At 34.2% G+C, this 18,325-nt stretch overlaps 2 protein-coding genes across 3 annotated transcripts in view; one reads left to right on the plus strand and one right to left on the minus strand.

Annotated features, from left to right (window-relative positions):
• The first annotated feature begins 9,720 nt into the window (after nucleotides 1–9,720).
• Nucleotides 9,721–10,532, plus strand: LOC131147965 (probable E3 ubiquitin-protein ligase RHC1A). The gene has a single exon (XM_058097663.1). It carries the CDS (start codon nucleotides 9,896–9,898, stop codon nucleotides 10,316–10,318), a length of 423 nt encoding a protein of 140 aa, XP_057953646.1. The 5' UTR covers nucleotides 9,721–9,895; the 3' UTR covers nucleotides 10,319–10,532.
• A 1,218-nt stretch (nucleotides 10,533–11,750) lies between these two features.
• The window catches only part of LOC131149373 (uncharacterized), a 95,459-nt gene continuing 88,884 nt past the window's right edge, over nucleotides 11,751–18,325 (minus strand). For both annotated transcript variants that reach the window (XM_058099772.1, XM_058099770.1), the window contains 6 exons: nucleotides 14,348–14,449; nucleotides 14,221–14,273; nucleotides 13,697–13,847; nucleotides 13,516–13,600; nucleotides 12,250–12,378; nucleotides 11,751–12,157 (listed from right to left, as the gene is read on the minus strand). In XM_058099772.1, the coding sequence (XP_057955755.1) occupies nucleotides 11,976–12,157; nucleotides 12,250–12,378; nucleotides 13,516–13,600; nucleotides 13,697–13,847; nucleotides 14,221–14,273; nucleotides 14,348–14,449 (702 nt within the window). In that variant the 3' untranslated portion in view covers nucleotides 11,751–11,975. The remainder of the gene's footprint in view (nucleotides 12,158–12,249; nucleotides 12,379–13,515; nucleotides 13,601–13,696; nucleotides 13,848–14,220; nucleotides 14,274–14,347; nucleotides 14,450–18,325) is intronic.

Below are 18,325 nucleotides of genomic sequence, written 5' to 3' on the forward strand. Positions count from 1 at the left end.
TAGTTTGACTTAACTTAGTAGGCCAACCAATGTAAAGTCCAGCCTTCGAGTCGCACAATCCGATCATGTGGAGTTATTACATGATGGTTATATGATTGTCCATTAGGGAGGTTCTTCATGATTATATATGTTGAATTACGAACACAGAGAAATTTATTAAGGCAAAGCATGTTTTTGAGAAAAGTATGTATTATCAAATATATATATATATATATATATATATATATATATACATGTGTGAATACAGTTTTACATGATTTCTCAAGTTAAAGTTAATTATTTAATGGATGTGTTTTTGATATACTAAATGTAATAACTCGGAAAAAAAAATTAATTAAAATTATTAATTAATTTTTTTTTTCGGGTTATTACATTAAATAAGCCAACCAACATATAATGTAATAACCCAGAAAAAAAAGTAATTAAAATTATTAATTAATTAATAATTACTTTTTTCATATTATTTGTTTTTATTTGTTTATTTAATACATTAATTTAGTAGTGTTTAACCACTTAATTAATTAATAATTTTAATTAATTTTTTTTCCGAGTTATTACACTAAAGCTCATATTACCACACACTGATAATAATCTATTCCGTCTTAGGTGTCTCACCCCATTATTATTTAATACTTTTCAGATGGTGTATGGAGCAAATAATCAGAGTAGCACAGAGGAAGCATGGGTGGGATAAAAGGTTTTGTTTAAATTTGTTAATATTTTATTTGTGTTGTGATGAGTTCAAAGCTTTATAGTGGTATCTATTATTTGATAAGTTTGGATCTTTAATGTGATATTAGGATAGTTTAGTACTCTGGTAATTAGCATTTGAGGACTTTCGCTGTCTTTATCAGTGATTATTATAATATGAAATATTCAGGTTATTACAATTGGTATCAGAGAAATTTGAATGAAATTTTATGGATCGCAACATATAAAATATTAAAAAAATTGTAGATTTCAAAATTTAAAAATAGACAAAAATATTATAGAACGAGAAATCACCACTCTTTTACTAACAAAATAAAATCCATTTTTACTATATTTTCCATTTGTATAAATTTTTTTATAAATAATATTTATTTTAATATGACTAAAATTTTAAAAGGATAAAATATTAAAATTAAATTTTTTACTTATTGATTTGATAATTTTTTTTATTTTTTTTCATTTTCCTTGATAACTAAATGCAAAAAAGTAGATTGGTTCAAAATTTTCCTTCCTTAAATGAAATAGAGAGAAAGTATGGAAAAATAAAATAAAATTATCATTTGATATTTAAAGTGAATTAACTATTAAAATATGTTTACATAGTAAACATCGCCAACTTTTTCCATCTTTTGCTTGACACCTACAATTTGTAATTGTGAAGAAGGATGAGGGCAATTTAGGAAGAGAGATGGGAGATGTAGGGGAGAATGATTTTTTTTTTTGTTTTTTTGTTTTCCATCTGTTCTCTCCCTCCTTGCCAGCGCCTAGTCCTGACCCCACTTCCCAGATTAGTGGGTCCCTCTAGTGGCCACGTGTCGCTAGACTTCCCACGACTTTTACCTCACCTTTTTTTTTCTTTTTTTTTTTTGCATCTGTTTGCCCACGTGGATGGGCCCCACGCCAATCACATGTTCCTGCCAGCTTTTGTCTTTTTTTTTTCGAAAAACATTTCTCTCTCTCTCTCTCTCTCTCTCTCTCTCTCTCCCATTTTCCAAATAATAGTAATAAAATATTTAAATTATTACCATTGATTTCTAATAGCTTTTAAAACAATTTTCTAAATATTAAATAATAAAATTATCTACCTATTTTATTAAAATAGATTCTATATTATTATAAAATTTGTATATTTAATTTATTAAAGTGAAGATTTTATTGTTATTAAAATAATATACTTTAACAATATATGAATAAAAAAATAAATTGTAACATAACTATTTGTATTTAAATTATTAGTATAATTCGATAAATACAAATTATAAAAACATCAAATCGCTATCAAAAATATTTTCAAAAGCCTTTAGTCTATTGTGATACGATCATAACATGAAAATTTACTTTAATGTTAAAAAAAAAATACTCTAACACAAGTAGCCTTTAGTTTCATATAAATTTGATCATAATATATGCTATCGAGATATTATATAAATATTTCAATGAAATTTGTAGATATTTTTTCCCAAATCTTACATACACACTCTACTCACATATTAATTACGGAATAAATAACCATGCTATAATTGTCAAGACTATTATTCTCGAAGTTAAGACATGAATTTAAAAAAATATTGTTATTACATGCTTACAAAGCTTACTAAGTGATACACATCAGCCCATAAGGAGTTTTGAAGTAAGAAATCACCAAGTTACCAAGTCAGTCATGCATACCTTGGAAATATATGTCTCCATTATCTAAGATTAATTAATTAATTTTGAAAATAAGCTTGGTCTCAAGGTCGTAGAGTTTTGTGACCTTAATCATAGTTTTGGTGTATGATTGTAACTTGGAGGAAAGGTTGATTAACCTAAATACAACTATGTGGTTGTCATGGGATGGTTCTAGTATTGTCATTGTAATGTTATGGTTGGTCTGGATAATTACCAATAGCAGTGTTCTCAAACTTAAGATGTATGATCATTAGACCCCTCGTGGTTACTCGTATGTGAATGAGAATACTTCAAAGACTTGACTTTTGGTGGAACACCAGGTGATCGACCTACCTCCTTGGATATCCTATCGGGTACTAAGTGAACACTTTGAGGAGTGGTCAATGGCAGGCTTTTGACATCCTTGAGGAGTGTCTTGTGCTTCGATATAGGATTGGGAGCTCCATGGATGATCCGTTTGGGAATGAGATCGAGTGATATTTTTAGCCCGAAAGTTTGATGTCTACTCCTTCTTGGTTGGTGGTTATACTATTATGTGGTGTTACTCTAGATCTGGTTGGGCTATGAAAGGGTGTTAATCCTCCCTGTGTTCTGCTCAAGTAGTGTATAGAATCACTTCCCCTAGTCCCGACTAGTGGGTGGTAAGTGATGGGTACGTTGACACGAGAATTGTGCTATAGGGATGAGAGTAACCCTTAGTGTTAGTAGAATGTGAGTTTAATTCCCTTATCATTCAAGCTCAGATCCCTCAGTAATGAGTTCGGTTGGATCAAAGGATTTCGAGCCATGAAACTTGACCACTAGGTTAGATATTTGAGTGTTTCCTTAGATGAAGATGAGCACGATTGTTATAGACTTGGTGTAGTCTTGCCATCACACATGCATGACTCCTTGACACTTTGGGAGATTTTAGCAAGGGTGATTCCTTTTAAAATTTGAGATCTCCACATCTGTGATACTTGGTTTGCCAACCCAAATATTTATGCCCATGTAAGGATCAACTTTTAAACATCCTTTTTCCTTCTATTTTTTATTTTTATTTGATTATGTTTTACCATTAGCATAAGTTGGGTTCCACCATAAGGCTCCAACCCAACAATCTTCCATAAGTCTGTCATATTTATTACCTAGTTATAACCAAGAAGATTTAAAAATCCTCATTCCATCACTATGATATTTTATTTTTGTCATGCTCTCCTTATTTGTGTGCGTTACCTTCTCTAATTTAAAAAATGTAGTCCAATTTATGAACAATCAAAATTTTATGATATGTTTACCACCATGTCATTTAATATGTGCTTGTATCATAAATATGCACTTAGCCACATCTACTAAGGTGGTTTTAATAAAATCTTAATTATGCCATTTTTTTCTTTAAGAAAAGGAATGAGATCAAAAAAAAGAATTAAACAAGTTAAAATCTAAATTAAGAGTATGATAAAATCAAGTCATAAATTTGATTTCATTTCTCTTGATTTTATTCCAATATTTTACTTGTCAAACATGTTGTTATAGTAGTTAAGAGACTTATCCAAGGGCTAAAAAGAGGGTGGACCTTGGATTAATGATAAAGTTGCTCCTTTGTGACTGGTTGATCATGGGTTCAAGTCCAAGAACACAACATCACTGCATAAAAGTATGGGTAAGGTTATGTATACTATGACATATCTCCCCTATCTTCGTAAAAGGGGATGTCTTGTGGCCTAAGGATGCCCTTTTATCCAAGAACTAAAGAGGACGATCAAAGACAAAGGAGGAATCACTAAAAAGAATTCATGGTTGAATAAAAAGAATATTCACATGTTTCGTATAGCAAATCCATTCTGCCACCCTTAATGTGGGACAATTATCCTCTTTGATATTCCCTACAACATTGCAATGACTATGAATAAACTTGACCATTAATATTAAGGATCAAGATAAACCATGGTCTTATAGCTATGTTTTATTTGATTGGTAATACGTAATTCCCATTTTTGCTTAAAATGGATATGACAAGCTTGGCTAGTAGATTTATGATACCATGTTGTTAGAAATAAGGAACTAGCAGCAAACCACAAACACCATGCAACCGTACTTACGAAATTCACCAAAGAGGTATAGGAACAAGAAAATTCACACTCTAAAGATACAGATAGCTCACCACTTTAGAGATACAAAGTTTAAAAGATAAATCCCACTACTCATAGAGGAGATACAAAACTAAAGAGAAACAAGGAAAACGTCAAATCTTCAATTTTTATTCAAAGGCACACTAGATCTACTATTACATGCCTTCACATACTTTTATAGACTTTGAACAACCCTTCCAACATAGGAAAATTCTACGTCATGTTTAAAAATAATTGACTGTAGCAAAAATAAACACTCAAAAGAATAGCCGAACATGTTTTCTTAATTACAAAGAAAATAGAAACAAATAAAAGCCTAAACTGGTATGTTTTCTTAATTACATAGAAAATAGAAACAAATAAAAGCCTAAACTGGTAGACTACACACTAAAATTCAAATGACCATAACTTCTAATGTGCAATTTATTCTATTGAAAGGTGCACTTCTTCAACTTTAACTCCATAGTGACATGCATTTTTGTTTTTATAACATTGTTTGTAGCATCAAGCCACCTTCCATTCAATAGATGGTTTGATGTGGGGAGATAGTTTTTATTTTATTTTATTTTTTTTAAAACTACCTTAGATCGTAGGAGCGTTGCATTATTTTATATCTGGTTATGAAGATCATGGATTATTTTGATGGCACAATTTTATTGGAGGTTGTTTTTCTCATATTAGAATTAAATATGGAGATTGTCTATATGAGGAATAACAAGTCCATGGGAGCTTCAACAATGCACAAACACCTTGGCATGTACAAATAATAAACAGCTTTAGGTAGTTGTGATAGATTTTGCGGTCCAAGGAAGATTTAGGGTAAAAAATTATATTCTCATGCCCTTGAATACTATTATGCTTAAAAATGAAATTGTCCCTAATTTGACTTAATATTAATGCGTGTATATAAGACTGTATGTCTATATACTGCATAGGTGTATATATGTATAAATATATTTCATACTTTTATTCAATTGTCAAAGCCTCTTAATGTGTTGTTGTCATTTTTTATTTTATAATGTTCAAGTATTACCAATGACACAATTACATTAAAATAATTAAGACCAGTTATTTTAATAGTACAAAGGTATTGTTGTTTTATTTTCAAATTTTTTGTATTTTTTTTTTAAGTCAATGCAATGGATTTGGGTCCCAATTGGAGAGGACCCCTAATGTGGTGGAGATAATGATAAGTACAATTCTTCAAGGTTGGTTTGGGACAATAGGGGTTGGGGTTCAAATTACGCTCCTCCTCTCAAGAACATTATAATTAGCACCAGAAAAAGTTCTTTCGAAATTTCAATTCACACTATGATTCAGTAGCTAAGCAACTAGGCAAGTGATGCATGGCTAGGCACACATGTACATTAATTACAAAAATGGTTGAAAGAATAGTTAATCATTTAAACATTGTGGAGATAAGGACACATACGATTCTCCAGGTTAGATTTGGGACATTAGGTGGTGGAGTTCAAGTTATGCCCCCTGCTTTGAAGAACATTATAATTAGTAATAACCCATTAGAAAAAGTCATTTTGAAATTTCAAGCCACACAATGATACAATGGCTGAAAACTAGGCAAGTGAATCAGTGATGTGTGGCTAAGCACACATATGCATTAATTACAAAAATGGTTTAAAGGATAGTTTCTTTTTAAAACGGTGGAGATGGGATACATACAATTCTCTAAGGTAGATTTGGGATAGTAGGTGGTGGGGTTCAAATTATGCCCCTCCTCTAAAGAACATTATAATTAGCGGTGTCCAATCAGAAAAAGCCATTTTGAATTTTCAAGTTACACAATGATTCGATGGTTGAGCAACTAGACAAGTGATGTGCGGCTAGGCACGCATGTGCATTAATAACATAAATGGTTGAAAGAATAATTTCTATTTTAAATATGGTGGAGATAAGGATACATCCAATTCTTTGAGGTAGATTTGGGACAAAAGGTGGTGTAGGTTCAAGTTATGCCCTCCTCTGAAGAATGTTATAATTAGTAGTAGCTTACCAGGAAAAAAAGTCATTTTGGATTTTTAAATCATGCAACGATTCAGTGGCTAAGCAACTAGGCAAGTGACAGATGGCTAGGCACACATGTGCATTAATTATAAAAATGATTGAATGGGTAGTTTCTCATTTAAATATGGTGGAGATAAAAATACATATAATTCTCCTAGTTAGATTTGGGACAATAGGTGGTGGGGTTCAAGTTATGCCCCTCCTCTGAAGAACATTATAATTAGTAGTGGCTAGTCAGAACAAGTCATTTTGAAATTTCAAGCCACACAATATATGATTTAGTGATCGAGAAACTAGGCAAGTGATGCATGGCTAGGCACACATGCACATTAATTTCAAAAATGGTTAAAAGGATAGTTTCTCATTTAAATATAGTGGAGATAAGGATACATCCAATTCTCCAAGGTCGATTTGGGATAGTAGGTGGTGGAGGTTCAAGTTATGCTTTCCTATAAAGAATGTTATAATTAGCAAGAGCTTGTTAGAAAAAGTCATTTTGAATTTTTAAGTCGTGCAATGATTCGATGGCTAAGCAACTAGGCATGTGACACGTGGCTAAGCACAGATGCGCACTAATTACAAAAATGATTGAAAGAATAGTTTCTCATGATTTAAATGTGGTGGAGACAATGATATATACAATTCTCCTAGGTAGACTTGGGGCAATTGGCGGTGGGGCTCAAGTTATGCCCCTCCTATGAAGAACATTATAATTAGCAGTATCCTATTAGAAAAAATCGTTTTGGATTTTCAGTTGCACAATGATTCGATGGTTGATCAACTAGGAAAGCGACGTGTGGCTAGGCACACATGCGCATTATTTATAGAAAGGGTTAAAAGGATAAGGATTCATACAATTCTCTGAGGTAGATTTGGGACAGTAGGTGGTGGGGTTCAAATTATGCCTCTCTGCTGAAGAATATTATAATCAGGAGTGGCATGTTAGAAAAAGTTGTTTTGAACTTTCAAGTCGCACAATGATTTTGTGGCTTGACAACTAGACAAGTGATGCATGGCTAGACACACATGCACATTAACTATGGAAATGATTGAAAGAATAATTTCTCTTGTAAATATGGTGTAGATAAGGATACATACAATTCTCCGAGGTAGATTAGGACAATAGGTGGTAGGATTCAAATTATGTCCCTTCTCTAAAGAACATTATATTATAATTAACACTGTGAGAAAAAGTCGTAAGTCATTTTGAATTTTCAAGTTGCATAATGATTTAGCGGTTGAACAACTAGGCAAGTGACACGTGGCTAAGCACGCATGCGTATTTTACAAAAATGATGAAAAAGATAATTTATCATTTAAATATGGAGGTGTATAGCATTATTTACACCATAAATTTCCATTCATTGACAACATCAAATAGGCGTGTCAATAAAGTCTCTCAGTAATCAATAGAGCCATTTGAAGACTAAATAGGAAGACACAAAATTATTGCTCGAATTAAAAGAGGATTCCCATGTGTCACTAAACAAATTGATCTCAACACCCTTAATATGCGGTCAACTAGGACTAAAAAAGTCCCGAATTGAGTGTTCCTTATTGCATACATTGGTGGGAGTAAACTTTGACCTCTATTTTTGGATTTGGATAAACCAAAGAATCATGTCCTTTCATTAGTTTGACGCAAGTAATACACTCCTAACAATTTATTTAGCCCATAATAATCAATGAATTCAAAAGAAAGAATAATAATCTCTTCTCTTTCATAACCAATTGGATATGCATGCATATTGAGAAAGAACTCGTAGAGAAGACTTTCACAACCAATTGGGTGACATATTTTTTAAATCCTCCTCAAGGTATTTTGAACATTTTATTGGATGATGTAAGGGCGTGGGCTTCCCTAGAATGACTCCCCTATAGTTTATTTTTACTTATTCTTTTCCCTTTCGGCAACTACATTTTTCAATCTTTCTACTTCATCCGTTCTTCATGTCATCCTTCATATTTCTTCATCTTTACCTCCTTTTCTTTTGCTTTCTATCTTCACTTTTTTCTTCTTCTTCACCGTTTTTTTTATTCAAAGGAAGAAAATATATACAAGATTTTTTTTTAACTAATTATATGTCTTGTTAGGTTAAGAGAAGACTCTTTGGTCTCTTATTTAATCTTCCTTTAAAATTCACTAAATTAGACTTTTCTTACACATTATATGCAAAAACTCAACAAAAATAAAATAGTAAATTATCTATCGTTAAATTGCCATTATGAATAAAATATGATTGCTTTTTCCTAATCATCCATGCCCCTTTCTTTATAGTTATCTTATTTTCCTAGAAAGGCACTCTTGCTTTTAAAAAAAAAGTCATTAGAACACTTGGGAAGTACTTTCACGAAAACTAGTATTTAACAACTCAAGTGATCAAACTAATATAAATTAGACATAAAAGACTAAATTGATTTGTTTCACGATCACTTTCACGTCCAAATCATTATTTTTTTTTCAATTTAAATAAAGTTAAATTTATAAACTAAAATAGTTGTTGTGTTATGTCAAACGGTTAGTAATAGTAAATAATCTATCATTTAATTGTCTTTATGACTACCAATTACTTTTTTCTAATCGTCAATAACCATTCTTTTTTATTTGCAATTATCTAATTTTCCCAAAAAAAGCACTCTTACTCTTTAAATTTATTTTTTTAAAATGTTATCAATACACTTGAAAATGCACTTTAACTCTTTAAATTTCTTTTTAAAATGTCATGAAACACTCATAAAAACTAACATGTGATGAAATTGATAAAAATTAGAGAAGACTAAATCGATTTGTTTCGCACTCACTTTCAAATCCAAATGGTAATAAAGTTAAATTTATAAACTCGATCAATCATTGTATTTCATTAATAAAAATTCCATGAAAAAAGTTAACCTTACGCCGAGTAAAGGTAAAAGAAATTTCAAAAGATACCCATCCCACATCACAAATGCGTAAGTTTCTATTTGATTGCATCATAAAATAGTAAAAAATAATAAAAAATAAAAACAAAAGCAAATCTCGTGCATTTAAACTAAAAAATTTTATTGGACAGACTCGAACAAAGTGGGACCCACAATTTTATGGCGCAATTTGAATGAAAGCCCCACACACACACAAATCATGTGAGTTCTTCATTATTAAAAAAATCCCATTAGAAGAAGGGTGAGTGAATTTTACCCTAAAAAACAAAAATAAAAATAAAAAAGGGGATTGTACCCTCACTCATCTCTCCCTTGGCATGACTTCTTTGACTCTCTTAATGACTCCTTTAAGTACCCTATAACACTTCGTTTTTTTTCTTGTGTGGGGAAGAGCCCTCTCCTCTTCTCTCCTTCTGAACCCATTCTCCTCTACTTTATTTGATGAACTGCTTCGTCATTTGACAATGGGCGATTCAATCCTTCCTTCCTCTTTTCCATCGATCGATGCTCTTCCCACCATTAAGATCACGCAGACGCACCTTCTGAGCGAGAAGGATTCGCAGTGCCCCATTTGCATCGAGAGATTCCTGCTGGGGACCGAGGCCAAGCAGACCCCATGTAACCACATATACCACTCCAGCTGCATCGACGACTGGCTTGCCCGCCGGAGCTCCTGCCCCGTCTGTCGCCAGGAGTTCTCTCCGCGCGATTCCGGCGCTCGGAGCGGCGTTTTCGGCGTCGGCGGCAGCGGGCGGGAGAGCAGTGGGCCGAATCAGGGACGAAGCGGCGATGCTCCGGCGTCGGTGTTCCGGTTCCCTCTTGGTTCGTCGGGGACGTATGAGCAGAGTCCAGGGATGGGTCTCTCCGGATGGCCTTTTGATTATTAGTTAGGGATTGCGCTATTCAGTGTGTGGGTTTGCTTTTTTTTTTTTTTTTTTTCCTCCTCTTAAATTGTGTTTTCCAGCTTCTCGTGCATTTCAGTTTTTCCCCTTTTTAGAATTAAAAGCAATGGTCGTGTGTGTGTGTGTGTAAGTAAATAAATGTCTTTGCGTTTGGTTGTCGAAGGTTTTGTCCCTTCAATAAATCTGCTAGTTCAAGTTATGGGTTTTCTTTTTCCTTCTTTTTTCTTTTTTGGGGGATGCATGTGGTAAATGTTGAATGATGATTATGAGATTTCAATGAGTTTATTTGGGTCTTATCATTTTGGTTCGAATTTTTTAAGGCAATGTTATTATTATTTTTCAGGAGGATTCGGCTCGTGTACAAATGTCTGGGAGGTTTGAAATTTAATTATTTTTATTTAAATTCATACGAATTTAAAATCTAAACCTTGACATTTATTTTATGTTTCATGTAATACAAAGATTCGGGCTCTCAACCTACCCAAGTGAGAGATGAGGAAGTGAACCCAGCTAAACACAGACAATATGAAAGTGGGGTTTGATAAGTTTTAGAACAGCGTACACAATGTGACAGTGGAGTGTGATAAGTTTTAGAACAGTGTATATATGATATTAACATAAAATATGATTAATGTGTTGGTTACAATCATTTTTTAAAGTACAATATTCCAGGATGCCATGATTGAAGATTAGGGGGGTCATGATTGCCACGCATGGTTTTGCCTAAATAGTAATTAGAAGGGGTATTGCTATAGCTTTTATTTTGTTTTTTCGGGGTTTTGTTTGGCTGTGCGCAATATTATCTTATGAAGAACAGTTCAATAGTCTCCATTGAAGGTCCAAGGAGCCTAAATTACATAACGAAAACGAGTTTGTTTTCAGCTCAAATTCTTTCTCTACCATTTTAGTTTGGAGTTGGAGTTCTAATGCAGCTGTCCCATATTTAAATATCTCGGTTTTAAATTCTGATAGAATGCAAATGCGAGATTATATCAAACAAAAATCTACATTTAAAACCCGTAAAATCCATACTCTCAAGCACAATCTTAATTTTTTTTGTACCTGCAGAGAGTTTGGGATTGGGGAGCTTCTTTGGAGGCCAAAAAAGGACAGGAGAAAAAGGGACCCAAACAACAAATTCATGAGGAAAGTAGAGGGGGCCCAGTAATATAGAGACCTAAACCGTCTATATCCATGACACTCAAAAGATTCAACAGCCAAAAGTGTACCAGCTCTTTTCACCATTTTTTTTTTTTTGGGATGCACGGCATACTACCCTATTCCCACTTATCCACACATTTAGATAATGTCACTAAGATTTTAATGACGGCAAATTTCCTTAGTTCAGACCTCAGTTTCAAATATGTGTGTGTGTGTGAGAGAGAGAGAGAGAGAGAGAGAGAGAGAGAGAGAGACCTTTATCAATATAATGGTTGAATATTAAAAATAACATTGTGATGGGTGAGTTACAAATCCCACATAGGGGCTGTTTAGAACTCATCATAAATGGCTATACAAGGAAATTATAGGAGACGGAATAAATAAATAGCATCGATGGATCAAGAGACATATCCTGATCAAATGGGTCACAAATGCTTTTCAAGGCTTCAGATTACTCTAGCTAACAGAACCATCACATTCGTCATAAGTGACCAAAGTTCTGAAGTATTTCAGAGAAAATCACATATCCTGCACCTCCCATCACAAGTGCCAGGGTAAACCTCCCACCAGGAACCAGCTCTGGAAGATTCAGGGACTGCGATGAACCTGAATACCTGTCTGACCAAGACATTGCAGCTGGAAGAATTCCAAACAACACCAAAACTACAAAAGCACATACAGATGGTTTAAATATCTTTCGAATTGATATGCATTGACATATTTGGAATATAGTCATTGTCCAGAAACAGTAATACCTCCGTAAGTTCCAGCAAAATCCAGGGCTTTAAAAAATATCTCCGGGTCTAGCAATGACAATACAAGTGGTGGAATCAAGGTCAACAGGTAGGGCAGAGGTCTGCTCTCACCAGCAGGAAGTTTCAGCACTGGTAATTCACAAAATAACAAAAGTAAGAGCCTCATTTTTATGTGGGGAGAGGGGCTTGCCTACTACATCAAATTAAAGTTATATAGGATCAGTAGTATCAATAACAAAATCCTATAGAAGATGGCAGGATATGCGGAGCATTTTGCAGAGTCCTACCCATTGATGAGCATGTGAGATACCACTAAAAAATGCTTCCATGTTTCCTGCAACAATTTGGACTCTAACAAACTAGTCCCCCTTTATTTTGTTTCTGAAGTGTGCCGATAAAATACTCTACGGCACATTTAACGTACAATACCATCTCCAATGCTTTTAATTATTCACTCATTGATTATTATATGAAAGCACCACCAACACTATTATTGGTTATCTATTATATGCATTAATGTGAAGGGGAGTCCAGGCGCAACGGTAAAGTTGTCGTTATGTGACTTGGAAACAGTCTCTTGCAAAAATGCAAGATAAGACTGCGTACTATAGAGCTATCATGGTCTGCCCCTGTCTTAGACCCTACATATGTGGGTGCACCGGGCTGCCTTTTTTCTTTTTGTATTATCTGCATTATTGTGCTACATATCCTAACCTTTTTATTATGGCCCCTTGTGTTATTATAACTTGACCCTTGAGGAACACTATCAATGAAAGTACAGGCATGTAAATAAATTTATATATTCTATGAGTCCCTGAAGACATACGGCTGGGGGGGCACGGGCAATTTCCCTCCTAAGTTTGGAAAACTTTATTTTGACCTATGTTATTTTAGGACTGCATGAAAAACAGTATATGCACCCCCAAAGCTTTGGTAACTTTATGTTGCCCTCCAAAAAAGTCGCGTCCAAACTCTCATGTGTTGTAAAATATTGTGTCCACAATAATAGCTCATAGTTCAAGAAGATATTACAGCAAAGCTGGTTTTTGGGAAAAGCTCATTTTCTGTCCAAATCTAGAGGAAAATGCATACCTTTTCCACATGATATCACAGTTAATGGAAAATTCGGAATCTGATATATTAATGAAAGTCTAATATACTTATATGCATGAGAGTTGGGAGGTACTTCTGCATTATTGGAATCAAACAAAGATGATCTAAGATTTTATAGAAGTACTCTCTTTAAAAAAAAATAAGTGAACTCACAGTCAGCAAAGAAGTCAGAAAGCCCCAGAACAAAGCCAATATAAGATGTTGCGATTGCAAGAAGTGAGAAAACATTGACAATTGGCTGCAGAAATGATGAGCCAAAAAAATTGCAATGTAATATACCACTTTAATTTTCCAGTCATTTCAAAATTGAGTCGAAAGATAAATAATTATTTACCCCAACAACTCCATTTGTAGATTGCAGTTGTTGCAATGGGTCTGCAATTTTATCCATGCCTACTGCAAGATTTGAAATGGTTCCTAGAATGACGGCGTTCCACACAAGAAACAAAACAAGGGGTATAGCAGTACCTAGAACAATTGCAGTCCTGAAAATTGACAAATTAATGATATCCACATGATATTATCATCCAAATAGGCTTTCAAACATATCAACATTGATTATGTATCTATCATCTACGCCAAATGACATATCAGAGAGGCAAGTAGAAGTTGGTAGAAGAAGTTTAATCCCGCAAAAAAAAATCGTAATATACAGTTTACGGAGTGGAAAAGTACTAATAATCTCAATAAAAACCAAATTTCAAAGTTGTTACCATTAGAAAATTATTCATGCATACTTGTAAATATATAAGTTACTCCACGCTTCAACTGCAATCTGTACACTAGAAAAGCAAAGCATATGATCTCTATTGACCAGGGTCTTAGAAAAAAGTGTTCTAACATTGCAAGATTTATCACCTTACTTTTGATAGGTTTCCTTCAAGATTTGTACAAAGAACAGGTACCACATTCTGAAATAAAGCAGAATTAAAGCATTATGGCAGCTTCATTTTTTAGTTGCTGAACATTAGTCTAGCCAAATTACCTGGTAAACAAATGAAAGTGCTATTATTGGAACACTAAGAGGAGCAGCTTCAAAGTTGGCCTTTAAGAGAGCATCCAATTGCAGGTCTCCACTTGCAACTACCTATGAAAGAAAATTTCAGTTTGCTATGATCAGGGCAAAAATGCCACCAAAAAAAAAAAATTATTTTTTAATAATAAAGAAGAGATTTCATTATTTGGAGAACTTGCAAAGAGGAGAATAAGACATCTCCCATCAAAATTCTGGAACAAACCAGAATAAATTGAAGGGAAATAATTAAGTGGGGGGAAAATGTTGAGGAAAAAAAAAAACAAAATAATTAAATAATACATGAGAGACATTGCTGAGGATGTTTTTTCTTCATTCTTTTTCTTAATTGTAATTGGAGGGTTCTTCCTTTTTGGTGGGAGGCGGTGATCAGCAATTTTCACATTTTTACTGAAGTTTGCTCATATGGTTTGAACTGATTTAGGAAAAACAAAAATTCAAATAAGAACTATCCTGCCATTTAAGCAAGCCTCAGGGTAAATGTGTCCTCGGTGCATCTCTCCTCTCCTTGTACCATAGATACTCCGCTTGAGTCCACAAAAAAAGCCTTAATCCAAGTTGTTAGATGAATTATTCTCTGCCACTTGAGTTTATCTTGAGCTGCATCCTCTGTAGAGCTCACAAGAGTCATGTTTGGTATCTTATCCTCCATAAAAGTGATCTCAAATTTGAAGAAAATAGGAGGGATATAACTGATTGATGGCCAATGTAAAACATCTAATCACATCTAATAAATATAAACCCGAAAATTATAAGTTAGTCATTAAAATAAATTTTCCTTCTCATAAAAGCAAAGCAAATAAACTCTTCGAAGACTATAACAACTGCATCCCCATTGATCATAGGCTTATTACAATAAATTAAAGATATAAAACTTCTATCTAGCAAAAAAAAAAAAATACATATTATTAAAAATTGTAATTTAGGAGCAGCGCACAGGCCCAGCCAGTTTCTTCTCTCCTCTTAGTTAAGTCACTGTAAGAGTTGTATCTACAATCTATCTAAATTCCCAATGCATTCCACATGCCATTGCCAACTGTTGCAGTTTAGTTTCCCATAGTAATGCTCATTCTTATATGTTGTCAAAATGTTTTCTTTCTAAAAAGTTCAGTTTTAGAGCATTAGTTTTACTTTCCTTCAGTTAAATAACTATCAACGAACACATTAATTATCAGCTACTCAACACTACCTAGGGCATATCTAATTATAGGGAAACTAGTTCTATCATATTTTTGGGGCAGGCAAGTCAAAATAGAAAAGAGTATTTCCTTGTTGAAATCAGATATGGAATTTTCTTTTTAAACAAAAGATGAAATTTCATCAAAGGAGAAAAGAGATACAAAGGGGAGAACATCATCATCTTAAAACAAATAAAAGAAAAAGACACAGAGGAAAGAACCATTCCCACGGCTGCTCTTCCGTTATTCACCTCCATCCCATACTAAATCACAAAACCAATCATAAACCTATAATCAAAATGCCTTCTTGAATAGTGAACTTGAGGAGGAGGTTTATATGGAGCAACCACCTAGGTTTGCTGCTCAGGGGAAGTTAAGCTTTGTGTGTCGGCTCAAGAAGGCTTTATATGGTTTAAAACAGCCTCCCAGAGCACGGTTTGGTCATTTCAGTGTTTTAGTACTTGATTTTGGTCTTCGACGATGTGTTATGGATCATTCCATGTTTTATTATCATACTTCATCAGGTAGGATCCTTCTTGTTGTTTATGTGGATGATATTGTTATTAAAGGTGATGATGATAAAGGTATTCAGAGTCCCAAACTTTTTCTACAAACTAAGTTTCAGACCAAAGATTTGAGACTGTTAAAATACTTTTGGGTATAGAACTATTAAGATCTCGTATCGGAACTGTTGTGTCACAGAGGAAGTATGTTCTTGATCTATTAGATGAAACTAGCTAACAGGGTTCTAAACCAGTTGATACACCCATAGATCCTAATAGCAAGTCAGTGTCAAATATGAGTGATTTGCTACCTAATCTTGAACAATATTGGAGACTTGTTGGAAAGTTGAATTATCTCACAGCTACTGAGCCGGATATATCTTTTGCAACAAGTGTTGTGAATCAATTTATAGATTCTCCAAGGACAAGTCATTGGGACGCAATAATTCGCATCTTAAAGGTGCATCTGGGAGAGGTCTTTTATATCGTGATCAAGGTCACACTTATATTGAAATCAGAATGAATAATTTTTGTATTTCTTGAATAAAATTGTACAAGCCAATACAAACTACTTATAATACAATCTCTACTCTAAATATGGAAACAATCTCCTAAAAAAATCTCACTCAATAATATGCAATAAATACCCCCTAAATCTCTCCCAATATACACGAGATCTCTCCAATATGCACAGGATTTCTACACTCCCTCTCAAGTTGGATCATAGATATTGATCATGTCCAACATGCAGAGGAAATCATTGAAACTTTGTCGAGCTAACCCTTTGGTAAAGATGTCTACGGTTTGTTCCTTGGTAGGTACATTCGTCATACAAATGGTTCCTTCTTCAACCTTTTCTTTGATAAAGTGTTGGTCCACTTCTACATGCTTAGTCCTGTCCTATTGAACTAGATTGAGAAAGATACTGAAGGCTGCTTTGTTGTCACAGTAGAGTTTGAAAGGGAATTTCACCAGCATCTGTAATTCTTCCAAGAGTTTCCGTAACCACAATCCTTCACATATCCCTTGTGCAGCTGCCCTGAATTTAGCCTCTGCACTACTTCGAGCCACTACATTTTGTTTTTTACTCCTCCAAGTCACCAAATTTCCACATACAAAGGTGCAATATCCGGTGGTAGACCTTCTATCTTCCGTTGATCCTGCTCAATCTACATCTGTGAAAACTTCTACTTCCTTGCTTTCACACTTCTTGAAGAAGAATCCTTTGCCTGAAGAGCCCTTGAGATACCTAAGGATCTTGTACAAGGCATCTAGGTGAGTCTTTTTGGGTGAATGCATGTGTTGGCTTACCACACTAACTGCAAAAGCAATGTCGGGTCTGGTATGTGATAGATAGATGAGTTTACCAACCAATCTCTGATACCTCTCTTTTCAACTGATATTCTGCAGTCATCAATTCTCTTTACTGCTTCAATGGAGGTTTCACTAGGTTTGCATCCAAGCATGCCAATTTCGGTTAGGAGATTCCTAACTGGAGATGATACAATAGAGATGGAAAGATTGAAGAAAGTCTTGACTACTGAGTTTGAAGTTAAAGACCCTAGACAAATGCGATACTTCTTAGGAGATCAAGGATATACTTTCGCTGAGAGACACTGATACCCTTTTTTGATCTGGCAACTTCCATTCCTAAGAAGTATCGCATTTGTCCCAAGTCTTTAACTTCAAACTCAGCAACTAGGACTTTCTTCAATCTTTCCATCTCCACTTAGGATTATATCATCAACATACACAATTAGAATTGTTTTCTTACCACTTTCAAACTGATGAAAAAACATACTGTGATCTGATTGCCCTTGTCGATATCCTTAGTTTTTTATCACCTTCACAAATCTGTCGAACCATGCTCTAGGAGATTGCTTGAGTCCATACAGGGGCTTTTTGAGTTTATATACGTTGTTTTCTTCACCTCACTTACTGAAACCTAGAGGTATCGTCATGTAGACTTCTTCTAACTCACCATTTAGAAACGCATTCTTAATGTCAAGTTGCTACAATGGTCAATCCAAGTTGGTTGCCAAGGACAGGAAGACCCGAACTATATTTAATTTTGCCACTGGTGCAAATGTCTCTGTGTAGTCAATGCAATAGGTTTGTGTAAACCCTTTTGCAACAAGTCGGGCTTTATACTGTTCAACTATCCCATCAGCTCTATATTTCACAGTGAAGACCCATTTACAACCAATTGGCTTCTTCCCTCTCGGCAAATTCATAATGTCCCAAGTTCC

This window comes from Malania oleifera, chromosome 2 (genome assembly GCF_029873635.1).
Source record: "Malania oleifera isolate guangnan ecotype guangnan chromosome 2, ASM2987363v1, whole genome shotgun sequence".
Taxonomy (NCBI): domain Eukaryota; kingdom Viridiplantae; phylum Streptophyta; class Magnoliopsida; order Santalales; family Ximeniaceae; genus Malania; species Malania oleifera.